Source organism: Schistocerca piceifrons, chromosome 3, assembly GCF_021461385.2.
Source record: "Schistocerca piceifrons isolate TAMUIC-IGC-003096 chromosome 3, iqSchPice1.1, whole genome shotgun sequence".
In the NCBI taxonomy this organism is placed as follows: domain Eukaryota; kingdom Metazoa; phylum Arthropoda; class Insecta; order Orthoptera; family Acrididae; genus Schistocerca; species Schistocerca piceifrons.
The window spans coordinates 537,400,681-537,426,072 of NC_060140.1; the positions used below are offsets into that span (position 1 = coordinate 537,400,681).

General features: G+C 41.8%; 1 protein-coding gene across 1 annotated transcript in view; it reads right to left on the reverse strand.

The window, feature by feature from the left end:
* LOC124788809 overlaps nucleotides 1-25,392 on the reverse strand; it is a 334,614-nt gene that overhangs the window by 119,184 nt on the left and 190,038 nt on the right. Inside the window, 3 exon segments of the mRNA XM_047256089.1 lie at nucleotides 4,944-5,094; nucleotides 14,483-14,685; nucleotides 18,112-18,297. Coding sequence (XP_047112045.1) covers nucleotides 4,944-5,094; nucleotides 14,483-14,685; nucleotides 18,112-18,297 — 540 coding nt within the window.

A 25,392-nucleotide genomic window follows, 5' to 3' on the forward strand; every position in this document is an offset into this window, starting at 1 on the left:
GCCGATTTCTGGTGCGACATCTGCGTCCAGCTAAGTTGCACAAACGTCCACATTTATTGTGAGACGATCGTACTATCATGTTGCATGTCACTGCACGTCATACTGCCAAAAAGATCTGATTTCAACCATGGCACTGGGACGTCCTCGAACATCCTCCGTACTCACCAGACATGACTCCCTGTGACTTTCACCTCTTTCTGAAGTTGAAGAAAACCCATCCTAGGTGGTCGACTTACGGATGTGGCATCTACATCCAGCCCTGTAGGGCGCTCTTTTGCTGTCATCAACAGAGAATGCCTTGCAAACGGTCAAAAACGGCTTTCCGACATTGAAAAAAAGGTAATAGACTTCGCCGGTGATTACGTTGAAAGGATGTAGTGATATTGTTAGTTAATTAAATACTGAGTTTGATCAAAGTTGCCACAATTTTATTTACAAGCCTTGTGTCGAAGCTTCAATTAGAGAATCTGCGAATAATTTCTTTTAAATCAAGCTTAGTGTAATATTTTTTCAATAATCTTAGGGAAACACATATTTAGGATCGCCATTATTATCAGTGCCTAGATCTTTCTTTGAAAATAAAGATACGGATCACCGCATCGCTGCTTGACGAAGCGAAACGTTTTGTACGAATATAATGTGTTCCAAGATTTCCATGTCGTGCATGCACATCACAGGATTTTACGATCGTGGAGCATATTGTGATGCCCCAGACTAATTATAAGCTCCACTGTCTAAGTAATGAAGTAAGATATGTAGCTAAAATGTAGCTAGTATTGTGTTCACGGCATAAATCTACAAGGAGCTAAGAAATATCCCGTAACTTTGTTTTTATCCGTAAATACGTGCTCTTACGAGTTCGTTTCCGGATGCATATAGCGACCAAATAAAGTTCTAACGAACCATATTTTAAGTTCATCTGTGGATGCAACGTTTGGAACTGGCTGATATTGCCATCAGTGTTACTTCATTGGCTGCGATAATTATAGATGAGAACGAAACTCGTTAATCATAGCATTCTTTTTGAGTTTACAAGAAACATTATATCAACGTTTATAAGTTACTTTATTATTTCTTTAGGTTAAATATGCTCATGCGCGAGTCATTGAAAATCATGAATATTATTACTTCTCTTCACAAACATTTGTTGAACAGTAATTTTAACTATGCGACGAGGAGGAAATGAATACCGGAAACGCTGTAGATTGATTCTTCGCACGCACAGCGAAAAAAATGTTTTGCAATCATTATTAATTTTATGGTCTTGTATAAATTAGCTACATTCCCCAATATGTCTTTTATATTAATTTTCCGCACGCACAACTTTGAAGTCATTTTCTCAGTTTCCTTCAGCAAGAACTTGTACCATTTCTACTGTCGGCTCCTTCATTACATGAAGTTTGGAAACTGCAAACGTATGTTTAAAACTAGTTGTTATTACACAAATGCCAGCCGTTGGGGTGGGGGAATGTATATTCATTGCAACACATACGTCTTCGTCAAAACAGTATTGTGTGGGTTAAGGACTGTGACCTCACTCTTTGGTGTTATGACTGAGTGTATCTGCATTTTATATAGAAGAACCAGTAATGATTTCATTTGCCAAAGTTAAAGCTACTTTAAAAAAGAATTATAAACATTTCTGCAAGCTACATTGCTTTCCGCCTTGGAGGTTATCTCTATTCTAACTAAGACATTAGTAACAGTTAAGTGTTGGTCGTAAAATTTTATTTACTAAGTACTAAGGTGCAATAAATTTTAGCTCTCTGCAGAACGAAATGATCTTCTTAATGCTAATTTTTTTTCTGTAACTTACTTAGGGTCACTCTGAAATGTGCAAGTTCTATTAGACAGCTATAACTGCTATTATGAACTGTTTGGCTATGCAATTACAAAGACCCTGAAAACAGAATTTACAGTTTAAACTCAATCCAGGCACAAAACTGGATACACTATATTGCGAACAATTTCAGTTCATATCTTGGACGTTCTGCATGGAACACAACTAAATTTGAAATATGGTGGCTCAACTAGGGCAGATTTAAGAGTGGGTTCTTCCACCCAACATTTTTGTGAAATATAGCACGTAAATCCTCAGTTCATCAGTCTCCTGTTTGAAATATGAGTCTCGAATTGACATACAACTTAGTTATTTTAATATTCTTGGCAACCGGAATAAAATAATAATTCAAATCTTCCCAGTTCAGATGATGCAATTACTGAAAGATTCAAAGGAAAATATAGTTTAATTTCAAACATATACCCGATTCATACAATTATAGCTGGCGCTCCCTTTAATTAACCCTCGACATGTCGGCAAAAACACGTTTAAATCAGGAGGTACGCAAAAAACATCATCCGAAATTGTGCTAAATGCATTCTCTGAAAATTATTTCGAGCAGTTTGTTCAGGAGCCCACGCGAATGGTAAACGGTTGGGAAACACACTTGACCTCTTAGCAAGAAATAATCCTGAGCTAATAACAAGCATCAAAACGGATACAGGGATTAGTGAATACAGGGTTTTCGTAGCGAGACTGAATATTCTAACCCACAAATCCTCCAACAATAAACGAAAAATATATTTATTCACAAAAGCAGAAAAGAATTCACTATATGCCTTCCTGAGAGCAGTCTGCACTCCTTCCCAATTAACAATGTAAGTGTACACCAGATGTGGCTTGAATTGAATGAAATAGTATCGGCAGCAGTCGAGAGATTTGTACCAAATAAGTTACTAAACGACGGAGCTGATGCCCCTTGGTACACAAAATGGGTCCGACACTGTTGCAAAAAAACGAACATGCTAAATTTAAACGGACGCAAAATCCTTTACAGAAGCTCGAAATTTATCGCGGACTTCATTGCGACATTCTTATAACAGATTTCATAACGACACTTTGTATTTTAAACGTGGCAAAAATCCAAAGAGATTCTGGTCGTATGTGAATTATACTAAAGGGAAGACACAATCAATGCATTCTCTCCGTGAATACTATAGACGACAGTGCTGACAAAGCAGAGTTATTAACCACAGCCTTCCGAAATTCCTTCACCAAAGAAGATGAAGGGAATAATCCAGAAATCGAATTAAGAACACCTGTCCACATGCGTAATGTGGAAGTAGTTATCTTCGGAGTAGTGAAGCAACCTAAATCACTTAAGAAAAGCAAGTCTTCGGGCCAGAGTGTATACCAATTAGGTTCCTTTCAGAGTATGCTAATATAATAGCTCCATGCTTAACAATAATATATAACCGTTCGCTCGTCGAAGGATCCATACCCAAAGACTGGAAATTTGCACAGATCACACTAATATTTAAGAAAGGTAGCAGGAGTAACCCACCAAATTACAGGCCCATATGACTAACGTCGATATGCAGCAGGATTTTGGAACATATATTGTGGTCGAATATTAATATTACATCGAAGCGAACGGGATATTGACACAAAGTCAACACGGATTTAGAAAACATCGTTCTTGTGAAACACAAATAGCTCTTTACTCACATGAAGTGCTGAGTGCTATTGGCAAGAGATTTCAAATTGATTCCGTATTTCTAGATTTACAGAAGCCTTTTGACACTGCACCACACAAGCGGATTGTAGTGAAATAGCGTGGTTACGGAACATCGTATCTGTAATGTGACTGGATTCGTGATTTCCTGCCACAGATGTCACAGTTCGAAGTAAGTGACGGAAATTCATCGAGAAAAACACATGATATTTCTGGCGTTCCGCAAGATGGTGTTATAGACCCTTAGCTGTTCCTTGTCTATATAAACTATTTAGTTGACAATGTGAGTAACAGTCAGTTTTAGATTGTTCGCAGATGATGCTTTCGTTTATCGACTAGTCAGGTCATCAGAAGATCAAAACAAATCGCAAAACGATTTAGAAAAGATATCTGTATGGTGCAAAGATTGGCAGTTGACCATAAATAAAGAAAAGTCTGAGGTCAGCCAAATGAGTACTAAAAGGAATCCGTTAAACTTCGTTTACGCGATAAATCAGTCAAATCCAAGAGCCGTAAATTCAATTAAATACCAAGGAATTACAATATTTTGTATTGCCGCGAAATAAGGGGAGAGAGTGTTACTGAAATGATATAGAATTTGTGATGGACATCATTAAAACACTTGCGATTTTCGTGCGGCAGAATTCTTCTCACAAATTTTCAATCACCAATTTTCTCCTTCGAATGCGAAATATTTTTACGATGACGACGAACATAGGGAGAAACGATCAACATAATAAAATAAGGGAAATCAGAGCTCGCATAAAAAGATTTAGGTGTTCACTTTTCCGCGCGCTGTACGAGATTGCAGTGACAGGGAATTTTTGTGTAGATGTTTCGATGATTTGTAAATGTAGATGTAGATATATGAACCAATAGGAAGATTTCATATTAAATTAAGAACATAATCGAGGAATCATTATACCTTAAAATGACTGACGGCTATCCCTATGGCTAAAACAGACTGTACCGAAAATGGAGACGCTAGTTGAAACTCGACTACCACTCGTTACACGCTAAATATGGATTTCTGCTGCTGTCAAACAGTACAAATAAATGTTGTTGATTCAGCCGCATTTAACTCAAATGTGATCATGTTACTGGATCATAGAAAGATGGAAAAAATATAGCTGCGCAACATTTCTTATTACATGATCAAGTCGCCAATATCTGATGCTCTTTGGACAAAGTACTGGCAACTGGCTAGTTGCACGTGCCACAATTCCCGTATATGATTGGGCAACATGGATACGAATTCTAGAGTTACTGACTATGACGATATTTGCTTATATTATCAATATAGAAATCTTTATTTTTGAAATCATATGACTCTCTACATTGGCAGACAATGTACCACTGAGTGTTTTGCATTAGTTGTTCTATGTCTTTAAATTTGAAAATTTATACATACTTTTGGTGGATACTAACCAAGCTCTCCAGAAGTAACCCCTGTCAATACAGGCACCTGGCTGAATCGTCCGTCGAGCAGAGCCTGAATGGGAGACTCTGGAATGAAGGCGCCCTCCAATTCTGACTCTATGTTTGGAGCCCACAGCATAGATATGATCTGACTTTGCTCCTAGAACAGGAACACAGTATTAGTTTTCACCTTTTCTTGAAAACTTAATTCCTGCTTTGAGTAGTTAGAAACTGTTACCTCGTAGCTTAATTTCATATTTGAACATGTCTCCTACAGCATATTTATAATTTTCGGAAAGATATGCATTGATTTACACAGTCATCTTAATGCAATATGTTTCATTAACTTATTACCTAATTTATATAGATTACACCGGGTCCTATTATAAAATATGAGAGAACATTTCTATATCCAACTGTGTAAAGGCTCTAAACCTAATATACAGAGATTCCAAAGTATCCTTATATAATGTGCCCATAACAAATAAAAGTATTTGTACCTTTAATAGAAAACATCTTGTACATATTCAAACTAAGCCATATTATCTACTCGTTTCTGAGCCGACATAGTGTATGTGAGGCGGAATAAGGGGAACCAGCCCACATTCGGCCAGGCAGATGGAGAACCGCCTTAAAAACTGTCCACAGACTGTTTGGCACACTGGACCTCGACACTAATCCGCCGGGCGGACTCGTGCTGGGAACCGGAACGCCTTCCCACCCAGAAAGCAGTGCGTTAGACCACACGGCTAACCGAGCGGGCACGCGTCTGACTTAGTAGCAAATATTTAAGTACCTAACTACGACAGCAAAATAAATTTGTTTTCTTCTTTTGCAAGCGGAACGCAATGCAGTCCACTGAAAAAGTTTTTTGCAACGAGGATATCGTCTGACGGTGATGCACAGTCAGTTACAATAAACAACAAACGAAACACTTTTCTACCACTGACAATCTCACTGAAAATGTTTAGCAAATGACATAATGACTAAACACTTTTAAAATAAATTAGGAGAAATACACAAGGAAACAGATGGAAATATTTATATCGGTTGAAACTAGGTTCATAATACAGGTGATTGGTAAGGCTATAAAAATTAGAAATCTCACAAGATGTAGAAGTATGTAACACATCTCGATTTCTTTTCTGGAAGCAATTAATGGTATATGGCAAGTAGTACTTTGGATATCACTATGATTTTTCTCCTTTTCGTTCCATTTTCGAATGGTGCGTAGAAGCTAGAGTTTGGAAACTCCTTGGTAAGAGCTTGTATTTTTCTCGTACGAGTTATTTTAAACGGGAGGTAAGTTTTTCGTACTCGACACAGGATTTAAGGATAGTTCAGTAATAACAAATTACATAACAGACTCCAATAAATGAACTTAAACTACTAAAAAAAGCGTGAATGTTTGTAAGCGATCTTAAGTTAGTCAGCCAACAGAAATAAATCCATCCGAAATGAACTGAAACAAGAAATTTATCGAACACCTATAGAACAATATCATATTGAGAGTGAGATGAAAAGTTTGTGCATTATATCTTTCGCGTGATAAGCATGAAGAATGCACGTTCCTAGGACATAGCAGTTTCGGATGTGGTGAAGTTCCCCATTGGGGTAATGTTGACCAAAAAGTTCAAAACACATATCGTGTTAAGTAACTACAAACTGATGATGATAATTCCTTTATACTAATGGAAAAATCACAACACAAAAAAATAAATAGCGTAGAGTAATGAAATTTTGGGAATGCATTTGTACAGGTAACATATTTAAGTAATTAACATAGCACAGGTGACTGCAAGGGCGAAATAAGCCATTCTAAATGTGAAATGCTGGTAAATCAATAGCCGGAGTAAACAGCAGAATGTTAAATGCATGCATTCAAACATACACGCATTGTGTTGTACGGGTGCCTGATATCAGTTTGTGGGATGGAGTTCCCTGCTTGTTGCTCTTGGACGGTCAATACAGGGGCGGTTATTGCTGTTTGTGAACGACGTTGAAGTTGTCGTCCGGTGATGTCCCATACGTGCTCGATTGGAGACAGATTCGGTAAATGAGCAGGCCAAGGTACTCTGTAGAGCATATTGGGATCGTTATCCTGTTGGATCACGTTCGTTGGAATGCTGGTCATGATGGCAGCACAACAGGTCGAATCATCAGACTGACGTACAAATTCGCGGGCAGGATGCGTGGGAAAACCACCAGAGTGCTCCTGCTGTCATACGAAATCGCTCCCCAGACCATAATTCGAGGTGTAGGCCCAGTGTGTCTAACGCACAGACAGGTTGGTGGCAGATCCTCACTTGGCCTCGTTCTGCCCAAAAGTCGGCCACCACGGCCACCGACAGAGAATCAGTTTTCATGATAAAATACAACAGACCTCCACCCTGTATTGTACTGAGCTCTCTCTTGACACAACTGAAGTCCCAAATGGCAATGGTTTTTGATCAGTGGAATGCACGCGATAGGATATCTGACATGGAGACGTTCTTGAAGTAACCGATTTGTAGCAGTTCGTCGTGTCGCAGCTGTGTGAACTGCCGCTCAGATTGCTGCTGCAGATGCAGTGCGATGTGACAGAGCCAACGCCGAACACTATGGTCTTCTCTCTTGGTAGTATCATGTGGCTGTCTTTTGCGACCGTACATTCCCGTGACCACCCCTGCCAGCTACATTCCAGCCAAGTCTTTCTGCAGTATCGCAGAAGGAACATCCTACTTCTCGTAGCCCTATTACACGACCTCGTTTGAACTCAATGAGGTGCTGATAACGGCGCCTTTGTCACCTTAAAGGCGTTCTTGACTAACGTCAACTCACCGCGTCCAATCCTAAAGGTAATTAACACTCATGACCCTTAGAGCGTGTATTTAAAGTAAACCTAATATGCATGCTCGTGGAGGCGCTACGTGCGCCAGACTTATGCGACTTCCGCAAAATTTGAATGACAATCTTTCAGTTGTAGGAACGTGGCTCCCAACTTTTGTTTATGTCACACAACTCTTCCTTGGTGTTACTATTTCTCTCCGTCACTGTAATTTAGTTATTAGAATTAATCCAAAGGTTAACAATCTAAAGCTACTTTAATTCGCTTGAATCATATTCCGAAGCGAAACCGTTTCTTTAGATGTACTTTGTGTGTATAACCGAAGTATGCTAGAGGAATAATCATTGTTTCTCAAAGTCGTCACCTTGTAAACACGACTTCAAGACATTAAATTATGAAGTATTAACAATCCTTGAAGTTACATTCACGTCCACAGAAATTTTAAAATGGTGGGGCAAGTTCGTATATTTTTTCATTTTAATACAGATGAGTTAGTCCTTTACGACATAAGAACTAACTTTTATAGGTTACATAAAAGAGATATGACGGCTATTCACTAAGTACATGAAGGAAGACTCTGTATTCCAGATTAGAGGCAGAAGGGGTAGGGGTGCAGTGCACCCTCTTTCCCCCATTGCAGACGCCTGTATTCAACTGCAGTGAAACAAGTGGAGTGAATGTGTTATGAGAAAGACTTTCATTGCCCAGTATGATGCAATGTTTGTTGTTTGTTTGTCCCATGTTTGCCGAACATCAGTATTAAATAATGTTTTTCATACAGGTTGCCAGAGCCACAAATTTATGAAAATACAGTTCCATTTTCCACCATGTACGATCGCTGTCATTAGTATCACAGGACTATCTGAATTCGACACATTTTAAATGGCACAATAGCGAAATTTGCTGATCGTGTATTATGAATGGCAGTTGTTTGTATCAGGTCAAAAATCAGTATTAAATCAGAAATTCTGGATGAAACTCTTCGTCTCTTACCTTACTAGTTTAGTTAACTTTCAGTATCCTTCCGTAACATTGCGTATCAGTCGCCTAGCTTCTCTTCACCACCGATTTTTCCACAAACCGTCATTCACATCCATACAGTGATATGACACAAACTTGCGATCTCAGAAGACGTTAATTCTTCTCATCAAGGCCAGTGGTAGATTTTAGAAGTTTGCCTTCGCTAGTGAGCTTGTTTCATATATCCTATATATTTTCACTCACCATTCGCTGTTTTCTATGAAAGGCAGCACAATTCCTTCAGATCGTCATCCACACTTTTGTTGTCAAGCTTGTTATAATTCTAATTTCTGGGGCTCCTAAATATTTTAAATGTTCTTTGGTTCATACGCAATCCATATTCTGCGATCACTAAACTGTTCATTCCATTCGACGGGTCCTGTAATTCTCCTTCACAAACACTGAGGATATAAATTTAAATTGTCAGAGCCTTTGACACTTTCGATTAACAGGATTTCTGAATTTTTTTCTTGTGGTCGGATTTACAGCATTCGTGATATAGTATCGGTTGGAACAGAGCCAATACACTTTAATAATAATGTATGTTTTATCCGATACTTGCAATTACTTTTTTTTCTTTGTTAAAAAATTGCTACCATAGACTAAAACATTATTTTTGTACTCATATCTAGACCCAATTTATCAAGTAAAGTGCAAGGGTCTGCTGTGCCAGTCACTCCTACTCTTACATTAGTTAAGACTACATCTACATCTGCATCTACATACATACTCCGCAATCCACTATACGGTGCGTGGCGGAGGGTACCTCGTACCACAACTTGCATCTTCTCTCCCTGTTCCACTCCAAAACAGAACGAGGGAAAAATGACTGCCTATATGCCTCGATTCGAGCCCTAATCTCATCCTATATTTGTGGCCTTTCAGCGAAATGTAAGTGGGCGGAAGTAAAATTGTACAGCAGTCAGCCTCAAATGCTGGTTCTCTAAATTTCCTTAGTAGCGATTCACGAAAAGAACGCCTCCTTTCCTCTAGAGGCTCCCACCCGAGTTCCTGAAGCATTTCCGTAACACTCGCGTGATGATCAAACCTACCAGTAACAAATCTTGCAGCCCGCCTCTGAATTGCTTCTATGTCCTCCCTCAATCCGACCTGATAGGGATCCCAAACGCCCGAGCAGTACTCAAGAATAGCTCGTATTAGTGTTTCATAAGCGGTCTCCTTCACAGATGAACCACATCTTCCCAAAATTCTGCCAATGAACCGAAGACAACTATCCGCCTTCCCCACAACTGCCATTACATGCTTGTCCCACTTCATATCGCTCTGTAATGTTACGCCCAAACATTTAATTGACGTGACTGTGTCAAGCGTTACACTACTAATGGAGTATTCAAACATTACAGGATTCTTTTTCCTATTCATCTGCATTAATTTACATTTATCTATATTTAGAGTACGCTGCCATTCTTTACACCAGTCACAAATCCTGTCCAAGTCATCTTGTATCCTCCTACAGTCACTCAACGACGACACCTTCCCGTACACCCTAGCATCATCAGCAAACAGCCGCACATTACTATCCACCCTATCCAAAAGATCATTTATGTAGATATAAACCAACAGCGGACCTCCACACTTCCTTGGGGCACTCCTGATGATACTCTCACCTCCGATGAACACTCATCATCGAGGACAACGTACTGGGTTCTATTACTTAATAAGTCTTCGAGCCACTCCCAAACTTGGAAACCTATCCCATATGCTCGTACCGTAGCTAGGAGTCTGCAGTGGGGCACCGAGTCAAACGCTTTCCGGAAGTCAAGGAATATGGCATCCGTCTGATACCCTTCATCCATGGTTCGCAAGATATCATGTTAAAAACGGGCGAGTTGCGTTTCGCAGGAGCGATGCTTTCTAAAGCCGTGCTGATGCATGGACAGCAACTTATCTGTCTCAAGGAAATTCATTATATTCGAACTAATAATATGTTCGAGAATCCTGCAACCAACCGATGTTAAGGATATTGGTCTGTAATTTTGAGGATCCGTCCTTCTACCCTTCCTATATAAAGGCGTCACCTGCGCTTTTTTCCAGTCGCTCGGGACTTTACGTTGGGCAAGAGATTCGCCATAAATACAAGCTAAATAAGGAGCCAATGCAGTAGAGTACTCTCTGTAAAAGCGAATTGGAATCCCGCCAGGACCTGGAGATTTATTTATTTTCAACCCATTCAGTTGCTTCACAACCCCAGGGATGTCTATTACCATGTCCTCCATACGGGAATCTGTACGAGATTCAAACGGCGGTATGTTTGTACGATCCTCCTGCGTGAAATATTTCTGAAATGCTAAATTTAAAATTTCAGTTTTCGTTTTGCTGTCTTCCTTTTCCAGGCCAGACTGATCAGTGAATGTCTGGATTGAAGCCTTCAACCCGCTTACCGATTTTACGTAATAGCAGAATTTCCTTGGGTTTTCAGCAAGATCTTTTGCTAAGGTATGACGGTGGTAGTGGTTGAATGCTTCGCGCATCGCTCTTTTTACAGCAGCACGAATCTCTACTAACTTTTGCTGTCCTCATTCTCCTGATCTTTCTTGTACCGCGAGTGCAACTGCCTTTTCTTCCTGCGCTGTTAAACCACGGTGGGTCTTTCCCGTCCGTAACCCACTTTTGCGGCACATACTAGTCCAATGCCTGATTTACAATGTCTTTAAAATTTGCCCATAATTCTTCCACGTCCATCGTACCGGAAGTAAATGAAGTCGATTCATTTACTAAGTGGGGTGCTAACAACTGCTTATCTGCTCTTTCTAGTAAGAATACTCTCCTAGCCTTCTTGACCGACTTTTTAACATTCGTAAAAATAGTCGTAATGACAACAACATGATCACTAATCCCTGTCGCAACACTGACACCGTCGATGAGGTCTGATCTGTTCGTGGCTACCAGATCTAAAGTATTTCCATTACGCGTTGGCTGTCGATTTAGCTGCTCAACACAGTTTTCGGATAACATGTTCAAAAGTAATTCACACGACGGCTTGTCTGTACCACCTGTAACGAATCCATAGACATCCCAGTCTATACTAGGTAGGTTGAAGTCACCTCAGACTAATACAGCTTAATCCGGGTACTTTTGCGATACAGAATGTAGACTCCATTTGAGTGATTCCAGAACTGTCACGGTGAAACCTGGTGGCCTGTAATAACACCCCACAATTAACTTTATTTCCCCTAGCCCTGTTAAACTTGTCCAGATAACTTCACAATCACACTCTACTTCGACCTCAGTAGACACAATATTTTTGTCAACTGCAATGAAGACACTACCTCCTACGGTGTCTAATCTGTCTTTCCGATACACGTTCCAACCCTCACTAAATATTTCAGAACTTCCTATCCCAGGGTTCAGCCAGGTCTCAGTCCCGAGAATAATTCGCGCGCCATACGCTTCCTGGAGGGCAGTAAATTCAGGAACTTTATTACGAACACTCTGCAAATTTACTGCTAGTATCTTGATAGCTGAATTGTCTTTACATTGAGCGCATCCTGATTTCCCTGCCTGCACGTCGACTGGTGAGTGTTCATCAGAACACCTCGCACTACTACCTAGCCTAAAAAAACCCCATATGCACGCCACAAGTTCTCTGCTACCCGAGTAGCCGCTTCCTTTGTGTAGTGTATCCCTGACCTATCTAGGGGCGTACCACAATTCCCCACTCAATAGCGCAAGTCTAGAAATCTGCAGGCAAGACCGTCACAGAGTCGACGAAGCCTCTGGTTGAGACCCTCCCCTCGGCTCCAAACCAATGGACCCCGATCCACTCTGGGAACGATGCTGCAAATAGAGAGCTCTGCTTGCACCCAGCGTGCGAGGCCAGCGGTCTTCACCAAATCCGCCAGACGCCTGTACGAACTGAGGATCGCCTCAGAACCTATGCGACAGACATCATTGGTGCCGACGTGAGCAACTACTTGCAGACGACTGCACCCTGTACGCTCGATAGCCGCAGGCAAGGCCGCCTCCACATCTTGGATGAGGCACCCCGGCAGACAAACCGAGTGCACGTTGGATTTCTTTCCGGCCCTGTACGCTATTTCCCTAAGGGGCTCCATCACCCGCCTAACGTGGGAGCTCCCAATAACCAGCAAGCCTTTGCCCCCGTGTGCCCGCGCGGGCCCTGCTGAAGGAGCGGCCACCTGCCCACTGACAGGATGAACGGGCGAGGCCAGCCGGCCAGCTCCCACATTGGCCCTCCGCCTCGAGCGACGCGAACACGTTGCAGTCTGCCACTCACTCTGAGGTGAGGGCGGCCCCAACGCGCCGGGTACAATAGAAGGTGCCTTGGCGGCTGAGTCAGCGACGCAACAAGCGACACCTGGGGTGTCTCAACCGTCGCGCCAGACCCTCCGCCCTCGCTGCACCTCGAGGCAGCAGCCTGAAGGCGGCTGACCGTGGCCAACAGCACGCTCAGCTGCTCGCTAACCGCGGCCAGTTCTTCCTGCGCCCGCACACAGCACGTACACACCCTATCCATCCTACTGCTAATATCTAACGACTCCGCGAGTTTATACTCTATTGCTATCAATAAGCAATATTACTCCTCTCAAATACGAGAATACGCAAGGATTTTTTGTAATTAAATATGCAAGAGAACAAACACTCGGAAAGAAATTAAGAATCAAACTACAAAACAAATTTGAAAGCTAAATATGCGACCCGCTACTGCACTGCTGCTACGCTGATACTTCACCAGCGGCTGCTCAAGGCAGCATTTGTGTGCAGGAGTATTTGGCTGGTACTGTTCCGGAAATATTCTGTGACGGATTACTACGTTTATCAAAGTTGGATGAACAGACACTCCTTAGAAAATATGGTATGCATCTTATCGTCATGCGCTGAGTCTAAGACTGCAGCGTTACTTTCAAGTAAGTATGGTACAATACCACGTGGTAAACGACGTAGTTCTCCAAAATCCTTAGCATACATCGTGATGTGAAAAATAATGTTTCTTTTTCATTTGTCTGTCAGTATGTAGTGGGGTGACAGGCTCTCCAGTATCTTTCTTAAGTATAATGCAATGAATGTACAGAAATACTTCTTTGCGTGCAGCACTGCAGATCCCGCTTTGAGTAACTTCGTGATTATGTACCTTTGGAATAATGGAGCTCGTCCTGATTAGACGAGAAACTGTTTCCAGTTAGTTTGTTTTTCTTTTGGGATCTCATGTTATGGACATCCAGATCTCCATATATCTAGCACTTATGTAGTAGTTTAGAACATCTGCGTACCTTTAGATACTGACAATCAGCTATAATACTTTGACTGAAACCACGCATTTTGTTCGCATCACTACATTTCACCATGGGAATGTCTCTATGAGACACTGAAACTGTAACTTTCGGTACTCAGTAATGTGGCGTAGTTGGAAAATACGCAATCTTGTTGATATCAAAGAGTTTTTGCCATTATGAGCAAAAGTCCATTGTCTCTCCTAGTTGCTGTTTTTAATTTTAGGCGGCAGATATTACTGCTACCGCATGCTACAAGAATTCTGATTTTGTGTGACTATTCTGCTCTTGCACTTTTATAAGCTTTAGGTAGCGAAATGTACTTTCTTTGTTGTCTGCCTTGTGAAGGGATTTATAGAGATCAGTGTAGGCTAGTGATCTATAATTTCATCAACATCTACAGAATGAAAACGACAAACTGAAAAATAAAATTCTTGTGATTCGCGTACCTCCTCTGTCAGGATGAGTGAACTGTCCACTAGTAGGTCTGTAGCGTTCACTGATCGCAGGAAGGAGATGAGCTGCTGCGAGTCGTCTGTTTGAAAGCCAAGGGCGGCTCCCAGACGGAATGCACGTTGCCGTGCCGCTGTCGCCTGCAGTACAGGCCGGGCGATGAAGTTGCCGCTCTCAATAATGAGTCGCGAAAACAAACCTGTGAACTCATGCAATACAAACTTGGAGAAGGTAAAAATAGGAAAAAGAGATAACTTGTACACTATGTGTATTGAAAGCAAGAAAAGCGTTGTTAAAAAGGTCAAGATTTGAGTAGATGCCCTTGAAAGGTCCACATGCAGACACTATCTACTTTTGAAATAACTTTTTTTTGTATATTGGAACATAAGAAAATATAGTACACTCTTAAGAGACCAAACCAGTCACTGATTTCTCACAAGAACCGATGGTAACGTACCAAATGTAAAGCTCAATGCACTCATGTAGCACAAATATTTTATCTTTCGAAGTGCGGGGCCGGATTCCACTATGGAAATTCTACTGAGTAAAGGCGTTATTTGGTGTTCTTTTGCGTTACTTGTATTATGCGTACCAAACTCTTGCCGATTTTTCAGTTTTGTTTTGTAGTAAGCTCTAACTACGCAGCTTCCATTTGGTCTGTCTGCGTCTGTACCTGCTCGTGGTTCACACTCTGTATCCTTTAAAGAAATTGTCCGTTTCAATATTTTTATTGATGAAGGTCGCCTCTAAAAAGCCACTAACTCTTAACGACTTTTGGTGAGTACTCTTGCTTTGCCTCATCTCGCAGTTAAAAATACCGACACACTGATAGGCATGAATATATAGGTGTTATTTGTGCGTGTTTCTTGTACGAAAGACATTATCGTCATTCCTAAAGCACTACACAGTACTAACAAATTCACTGTGTACCCCAATCCAATGAAATCGCTCATCATTTCGCAGTTACACAACTATACGCGTATTTTATCACATTGAAGCACAAATAATTTTATTTCCTCTGTCTCAAATAACACGTCAAAAACTTTATTTTACAGTTTCTATACCTTTAATATCTTGCCAATTATTGCTGTCACGGGGAGTTTGAGTCCGCGTTCAACTATCTATATTTATGTAATTTCTCTAAACCATAGAAAGCAATTTGCGGGAGTGTTCCTCTGAAAATGAAATGGCCGATTTTATCCACGTCCTCCATAATTTTCCGTTCCGCCTCAAATTACACCTTAATCGACTGGGCATGAAACACCCACTTCCTTATCTCCCATTTGATTGCTGCTTTTTCTTTTACGGAAAATACCCAATAGCGGTGTCTGGGGAACGTATATGTAGATCTTAGGAGGAAAATCGACGCTGTTCTCGTCAAACACTGATGAGAAACTTTGAGGGACTAGTAATCGAGGAACTAACTACGTTACTGCCACCACTGTATGCTTCGTGTACGAACGGGGTAACAGAGATTAGGGAACGCCTAGTGACATTTAGAATCTAATTTTTCCCTTGCTAAGTACTCGAATAGGTAATCGAACAGAATACGATGGAAAACTGCTCATGTTGGAACGAAGTACTCTTAGCCACTCACTCAGTAGAGCCTTACAAAGTGTCGTCAGTTTTCTGAACGTCTAGATGAGGCCCGCCTTGAATTCCTCGAATTCATCTCCTGTGCCTACCTCTTCATCTCATAGTAACATTAGCACACAACGTCAATTTTCTGTTGGATATACTCCAATCTCTGTTTTTCCCTACGGTTTTTACGCGCTACAGTTCCCCCAAGTAGCACGGAAGCTGTTCCTCGAAGTCTTAACACATATCGTATCATCCTGTCCCTTGTTCTTCTCCATATTTTCCATATGATCCTCTTGACGCCAATGTACGAGGGTTGCCCAGAAAGTAATGCACTGAATTTTTTTTCTCAGGTGAAAACAGTTCTACGAATGCGAAACGTTACATATGTATTATCTGAAGTCTCCTGAGTGAGTGCGCCAAGTGTCCGTCACTTCCGACAGATAGTGTAGCTGCAGGACAGTTTGAAAATGACGTCTGTATGTGTTGTACGCTACAAGCAACGTGCCTTCATTGAACTTCTCACTGCAGAGAAAGAAAACTGTGGGGAATATTCACAAATGCTTATACAAAGTCTGTGGAGCATACGCTGCGGAAAGAAGTAGAGTTAGTCGCTGGACACGGAGGGTGTGAATAACTTGCAGCTGAGCGTTTCATAGTAATCAACTCTCTGTGCTATCTTCTTATGCGCCGGCCGCGGTGGTCTAGCGGTTCTAGGCGCTCAGTCCGGAACCGCGCGACTGCTACGGTCGCAGGTTCGAATCCTGCCTCGGGCATGGATGTGTGTGATGTCCTTAGGTTAGTTAGGTTTAAGTAGTTCTAAGTTCTAGGGGACTGATGACCGCAGATGTTAAATCCCATAGTGCTCAGAGCCATTTTCTTCTTATGCATAAAAGAACCCTACTCTCGATACATTCCTTCATGTTACTTGTGATATTACCCTATATTTGTCTGACCAGGAATCATGTTCATTCCATTTCACTCCACTGACCCCTTAAATCTAGACTGAGACTTTAACTTCCCCTTTTTGCATTTTCTAGCTTCTTATGACATTCCGTGGGCTGACTCGCAGAACATTACAGTTTCGTTGATATTTTTAATTTTGTTCTCATGGGCATCCGTCTCCGTTACGGCCACCCGATCGACGGGACCAGTCTGGAGTCTTTTACCATGTCACCATGACACTTTCTAGTTACAAGTCACTTGTCCTGTGGAGACATATTGTGTGTTTTTAATGCAGTAGCTTCCGTTGCCTTCTCCGTCCTCTTGCCCTGATAATAGTTGACTTTTCCGCCTTTTAGGTACAGCATCCCACCCCAAGGGAAGAGCCTCCCCACCCCAGACCCTCTGTCTGCTCCTCTGCCATCTTTCACAACTCTATTGGTGCAACGAGGAAATTTAAGCATTGACTGGAGTCGAACATGCGGCAAAGGACGTTTGGGGTACATATGTTCACGTAAATGCGGAAGTTTCTCTGTAATGTGCAACAGTTATTTAAAGAGATATTTAAGAAAGTCAGCATCTACAAAAAATTCTCGCTTCATTTATTTGATTTGCCACTATTTAAGTAAAAGGATGGCATGAAGAGAAGTTCGAGATGGAAAATTACTGTACAGGGAGGACAGCCTGTTAGAAAATTTTTACGAAAAATGGATACCACCCGCTATTGGTGCAAAGATCAGTGGCCGACCTTAAATTTGACTTCTCCATATAAGTTTTAGGCTAATACTGAGATGGTGGTTTCTAAAGAACTCGATCTACATCCGTCCGTATCCTTTACATCAATTTCGTTGTTAATGACCTCATCGTCGTGCAATAATAAACCGAAATCTCTTTTTTCAACTTCAAACGAAAAATTTGCGATTATTTTGTCCAAATAGATGTCAATGTTTCTCATTTCATAAACTGTTCATAAGTATCCAGTTTCTTAGTCATTCGAATCTCCTGATCCCCGCTCTTAGACGATTCTTTACGATATTTTTTAAAGATTAAGGTCTTTAGAAGAAAAAATGTAAGCGACTAACGAGATGGGCTGAGAAATACTGACCTGAGGACATTGGCGACACGAAGTGAAGCGAGACAGAAGAACCACCGGCACTCTGCCCTTGAAGAGTTACTTGCTGGGGGTCGCCGCCGAAGCTGGCGATGTTTCTCTGCACCCAGGAGAGCGCCAACTGCTGGTCCTTGAGACCCGCGTTTCCAGGTGCCACTGAATCGCCCGTACTAAGAAAACCTGTGTAACAGTGCTGATATTTAACAAGACAGCTACTTATTTACTACTTAAGGCTGATGGTCAATACATAAAACACTTTTATTCAAGTCATCATCTCCACAAATTACTTTTTGTAGCATTGCAAAGAGTCTTCGAAGAGGATTCAGTGACATAGCACGTGTAGAACGTGATCAAATAGTATTTAGATAATAAAGTCGCTAACCACAGTATTTACGTTACGGGATGGGTGTCGTAAGTCTAGGGCCTACTGTACCACTCATAAGCAAGCACGTAACTCATGTATGCTTCTTGTGTCTACAGATGGACTTGAAGACCATCTATCAACTGTCTGCTGTTGCAACTGTTGTGAAGCTACTCACCCTTTCGCAATGCATGTAAGAGTAGAGATGGTGTCACGAAAGTGATAGAGCAGCAAAAAACTTTTCTCAACGTGTCAAGGCCCCACGACCTGTCTTCGCGAACATTATAAATATGAGTGCAAGAAACTGGAAATGTAAAGAATTATTGGTTTGGTGCATAAGTTCGTAGCGTTTTTCCCTAAGTTTAATAAATAAATCAGACACATATAACACAGACTTTAGTCATCAATTATATACTCTCATTCACTATTTACATCAGTCTGCCAGTGTTGGTGTAACTTTTCGATTCCCAGACTGTAGAAATCACGTGGTTTTGAGGCGAAGGACTTGTCGAGCCATGTTCGAAGCCCATTTTTATCAGAAAAGGAATTTCCTTCTCGGTTGTTCGAAAAAGAGCGGAAAAGGTGAAAATCTGAGCGCACAAGGTCGGGTGAATAAGGCAGCTGTGGAAAGACTTTCCAACCCAACTCCTGTATAATGTGTTTTGTCAGCCTATCAGAATGCAGGCGGCCATTGTCGTGCAGTAGCATCACTTCCCACAGTTTTCCTTCTCGTTGTTCTTGGATTTCGTCTTATCTCAGTTGTTGGCAGTAAATGTAAACATTGACGGTTGCACCGCGTGGAACCAATTCGAAGTACACTGCACCGTCGCTGTTGTACCAGATGCGTAAATTTGTCTTTTGTGGATGTGCACAAGTTTTTGTACGGAGAGTATCTGCCATTGCTTTCTTTTCTTTACTTTAGCATAAACACACCACTGCTCGTCGCCAGTAACAATATGGATAGGAAGGGGTGTTTTTCACGAAGATATGATGACTAGCAAACAGAGATGCTCATGCGGCCTCTTGCTGATTTTTGTAATTTGACTTAGAGCATGCGGTACCCGTGCATCCCATGTTTCAGCCTTCCCCACTGCATAGAAATGTCGCATGATGGTGGAATGACCAGAGCTCATCTAGCTGTTCTCAAGAACGCTGACGTGGACCATCATGGATTAATGCGTTTAAACTATCTTTATCAAACTCCGCACGTCTTCCTGAACGTGTGGAGTCAATAATGACAGAACGATCCTAATTAAAACGAGAAACCCGTCTTCTTCCTGTGCAATGTCGAGTAACGTTGTCCTCAAACACGGCGCGAATATTTCTGGCTGCCTCCGCTGCTGTTACCTTTCTATTGAACACAGGCAAAAGAATATTTCGGAATGGTTACGATTTCTCCATTGGTACTTCATTACCTAGCGTCCACGACTCCACTCATTATTTCCACATGAGAAAATGACAACATGTAAACGCCAAGAGCAACAGTGAACTACAAATAAAAATGATAATCGGTAATTAAACCCATAGCAGATGCAAAACAAAAATCCCACGAACTTATGCGCCAACATAATAAATAAGCTGACGAAAATGAACAAAATCTGATGAGAGATATGATACAAAGATTTCAGCATATTTAAGGCGCAGTCCACATATGGCTACGGGGCAGCTAAATATGCTGCTGAAATAAGCCAAAGGATTTTTCTACGCAAAATGCATTTAAACACATTTTATGCTTTCCGACTTTAGTTCAATCCATACCCTCATAGCAATGATTTTAAAAATCGGTCCTAATTCTTGTAATGGTGTATACGAAAATTGAAAAATGAGCTGGCATTTTTATAAAATATCTTGTTTTCGGATTACGTGTCGTTACAAACCGATACCAAATCAGTCTTCGTAATATGCATTACTGGTAACTCGAAAATGCGTGCTGACTGAGAGATGTGGGGAATCTACGACGTTGGTCCGGCTACATATGATGCGAACTTTCCAAAGTTCCTTTTTTTATTAATGGGATTCTAAATAGCAACTTTTCCATACAAATATGCTACTGAATTTACTGGAAGGCCGGGCACAAAATGTAACGTATTCCATGTGGAACTAACATCGACGATATCCAGCCCACTATGCACAGGTAATTTCAGGACTTCTTAACACGACATTTGGAGATCATTGGATCGATCTTTCGGGAAAAAAGGGGTCTGCACACTCATCAGACCTAACACCTCATTTTATCTTTCTGGAGAACCAAAACAAGAGGCAATCAAAAAAGCATCGAGGCTACAGAAGAAATGAAATTCTTTATGAAAAGCTTCAGTGCTACGATATGTAATAATGGAATTTACACACAACATTCTTTTTGAGCTATATATATTTGTACCAAAACTCAAGGTCCAGATTTTGAGCACTTGTTACCCGTATGACACAGCAATAAGCAGATGAAGTATGCTTACATTAGGTTCAATAGGGAAACCCCTTGTCGGATCTCTGCTCCTGGTGGCGTGACAGTAGTTAGCGGCACGGTTACGTACCTACTGTTAGATCGTGTTCCACACATGTTACGTTTCTAAGGTCGTCTTCGAAGGCTTTTTTCAAAGGTGAAAAAATGAAGTAGGTCAAAACTCGGTATAACGCTCGTAGTGTGGTCTTGTGCACCACTGAGGCGAATAGTAATGAGGAAATGTGGGAATAAGTGAGAGTTATGATTAGATCCGGTATTTTCCTTATAACCAAGGATAATCTCTCGTAAAATCTGTTTGTTACTGGTGGACAAGAACAAATTTTAATACGCTTCTGGGACATTTTATATGTGGAAGTTACATGAACGGTTCCAGCCAGCAAAATACAAACCAATACGAGGGTAATCCCAAAAGTAAAGACGCCTATTTTTTATAAGTACATACACCTGCTTACTTCCACAATGGTTTACATCAGTTTACAGCTTGAACATAGTCACCATTTCTGTTGATGCATTTTTGTAGACGCTGTGGCAGTTTTTGTATGCCCATGTCAGCATACCAGCTCTCCGCCATGCTGTTCAGAAAGTTATGAACCTCTTCTTTCGCCTGAAGCGCTGGGACCACAATTAAGGAGGAGGAATATGTTAGTGTTTAACGTCCCGTCGACAACGAGGTCATTAGAGACGGAGCGCAAGCTCGGGTTAGGGAAGGAAGGAAATCGGCCGTGCCCTTTCAAAGGAACCATCCCGGCATTTGCCTGAAACGATTTAGGGAAATCACGGAAAACCTAAATCAGGATGGCTGGAGAAGGGATTGAACCGTCGTCCTCCCGAATGCGAGTCCAGTGTGCTAACCACCCACAATTAAGGCTGACAGGTACTGTGAGACTCTGAAAAAACTCAAACGGGCAATTCAGAACCGTAGAAGAGGAATGTTGAGCAAGGGCGTACACATTCTCCATGACAACGTTCGCCCAAACATCGCTCGGCAAAACGTTGGTCTCCTACAACAGTTTCAGTGGAACATAATCACCCACCCACCCTATAGTCCTGACTTGGCGACCAGTAACTGTCACCTGTTCCCTAGATTAAAAGAACGTTTGGCCGGAAAGCGATTCAGATCCGATGACGAGGTGAAAGAAGAGGTTCATAAGTTTCTGAACAGCATGGCGGCGAGCTGGTATGAAATGGACATACAAAAACTGCCACAGCGTCTACAAAAATGCATCGAAAGAAATGGTGATTATGTCGAAAAATATACAGGGTGAGCCACCTTACGTTACCGCTGGATATATTTCGTAAACCACATCAAATACTGACGAACCGATTCCACAGACCGAACGTGAGGAAAGGGGCTAGTGTAATAGTTTAATACAAACCATACAAAAATGCACGGAAGTATCTTTTTTAACACAAGCCTACGTTTTTTTAAATGGAACCACGTTAGTTTTGTTAGCACATCTGAACATATAAACAAATACGTAATCAGTGCCGTTTCTTGCATTGTAAAATGTTAATTACATCCGGAGATATTGTAACCTAAAGTTGACGCTTGAAACCTCCGACGTTCAGTTGCGTGTTGTAACAAACACGGGCCACGGTCGGCGAGCAGCATCTGCAGGGACATGTTTACGATGGCGACCGTGTTTACGAGTGTGGCTGTGGTGCACTGTTGTGGTTTGGTCTAGCTGTCGCAGTGTCCGCATGTAGCGCTTGCTGCTGTTGTTATTCTGCATTCGTCTCCGCACGCAGACCAACTGTAGTACACCGTGGTACCAGACGTCTGTGATAGTGTAGTGTTGTAGGAACTGTGACCATGGTGTATTCGAACTCTGAAAAGGCGGAGATGATACTCATCTATGGCGAGTGTCGACGAAATGCAGCTGAAGCCTGCAGAGTGTATGCAGAACGGTACCCGGACAGAGAGCATCCAACGTGCCGCACATTGCAAAACATCTACCGCCAACTGTATGCAACAGGTATGGTCGTAGCACGCAAACGGGTCCGTAACAGGCCCGTCACAGGAGAAGCGAGTGCAATTTGTGTGTTAGCTGCTGTTGCCATGAACCCACACATGAGTACACGGGACATTGCGAGAGGCGGTGGACTGAGTCAAAGTAGTGTCATGCGCATACTGCATCGTCACCGCTTTCACCCGTTTCATGTGTCGCTACATCAGCAATTACATGGTGATGACTTTAATCATCGAGTGCAATTCTGTCAATGGGCATTAACAGAGAATGCGTTGCAGTTCTACCTGTTTACCGATGAAGCGGGTTTCACAAACCACGGGGCAGTGAATCTACGGAACATGCATTACTGGTCCGTGGACAATCCTTGCTGGCTCAGACAGGTAGAGCGACAGCGACCGTGGACTGTAAATGTATGGTGCGGAATCATTGGAGACCACCTCATTGGTCCTCACTTCATTGCAGGGGCCCAAACAGCTGCAACATACATCGCGTTTCTACAGAATGATCTGCCAACGTTGCTCGAAAATGTCCCACTGGAAACACGTAGACGTATGTGGTATCAGCATGATGGTGCACCTGCACATTCCGCAATTAACACTAGGCTGACCCTTGACAGGATGTTCGACGGGCGCTTCAAAGGACGTGGAGGACGCAAAAATTGGCCAGCCCGTTATCCTGATCTTACACCTCTGGACTTCTTTCTGTGGGGTACGTTAAAGGAGGATGTGTACCGTGATGTGCCTACAACCCCAGAGGATATGAAACAACGTATTGTGGCAGCCTGCGGCGACATTACACCAGATGTACTGCGGCGTGTACGACATTCATTACGCCAGAGATTGTAATTGTGTGCAGCAAATGATGGCCACCACATTGAACATCTATTGGTCTGACATGTCGGGACACACTCTATTCCACTCCGTAATTGAAAACGGAAACCACGTGTGTACGTGTACCTCACCCCTCATGGTAATGTACATGGGCCTCAGTGAGAAAGACCAATAAAAAGGTGTTAGCATGTGGACGTAATGTGCTGCTCCAGTCTCTTCTGTACCTAAGGTCCATCACCGTTCCCTTTGGATCCCTACGTAATTCGGTGCTCTTCGATACACACGATCGAACAGCGGAGGAGTGGTACTCAAGCGTCAACTTTAGGTTACAATATCTCCGGATGTAATTAACATTTTACAATGCAACAAACGGCACTGATTACGTATTTGTTTATATGTTCAGATGTGCTAACAAAACTAACGGGGTTCCATTTAAAAAAAAACGTAGGTTTGTCTTAAAAAACATACTTCCGTGCATTTTTTTATGGTTTGTATTAACCAATTACACTAGCCCCCCTCCTCACGTTCGGTCTGTGGAATCGATTCGTCAGTATTTGATGTGGTTTACGAAATATATCCAGCGGTAATGTTAGGTGACTAAGCCGGCCGCGGTGGTCTAGCGGTTCTAGGCGCTCAGTCCGGAACCGCGGGACTGCTACGGTCGCAGGTGCGAATCCTGCCTCGGGCATGGATGTGTGTGATGTCCTTAGGTTAGTTAGGTTTAAGTAGTTCTAAGTTCTAGGGGACTGATGACCACAGATATTAAGTCCCATAGTGCTCAGAGCCATTTGAACCATTTTTTTGTTAGGTGACTCACCTTGTACAAATGTTCAAGCTGTAAACTGATGTAAGCCATTGTATAAAAATAAACGGGTCTGTGTATTTATAAAAAAATAGGAGACCTTACTTTTGGGATTACCCTCGTTCTAGATGTTATAGTAATTAATTAAACGTAATACGCAGAAATCTCTTTGAGGAAGAGAAGTATTTAAGAAATAAAGTGCAGAAGCGAAGATATTTCAGTGATGAAATAGACAGTGAAAATACGTACTGTTTACTAGCCTAAATGCACATAAAATTACTGAAATCGACAAAGGACTATCGGGGGTGTATGTGGTTAATTGATGTAACCAGTACACGAAACAGCTCTTAAGAAGTAAATACCAAAATATGGCAACAGCTTGCATGGAAGAAAATAGCTTGACATTGTCGCAGTGTTTAGTACAAAACTGTCTTGTGTTGTCTGCAGTCTTTCTCAGCGCAGATACGCTAAATATAAGGGAAGTAGTGGGACTCTGTGGTAAAGGGCGATAATTTTGCTGAATGGTCATCTCTTGAAAGTTATTCATCTAGTGAAAAATAAAAATAAACTGATGGTTTATGTAAACACAACAATGTGCTTGCTCTTACAGACTATAGAAAGACATGATAGAGTTCAAAATAAAACTTGTTATAAAATCCATCTAATTGATTGCTTCATATGATGTGTGCCATAATGTGCATTCCCAGAGCCGTTTCTCACACAAACAGTTTTCAGTCAGAGCTCGTACTGCAGCGTGTAGGCAGAATTCAGCCCAACACAAATACACTATGTGATCAAAAGTATCCGGACGCTCCCAAAAACATACGTTTTTCATATTAGGTTCATTGTGT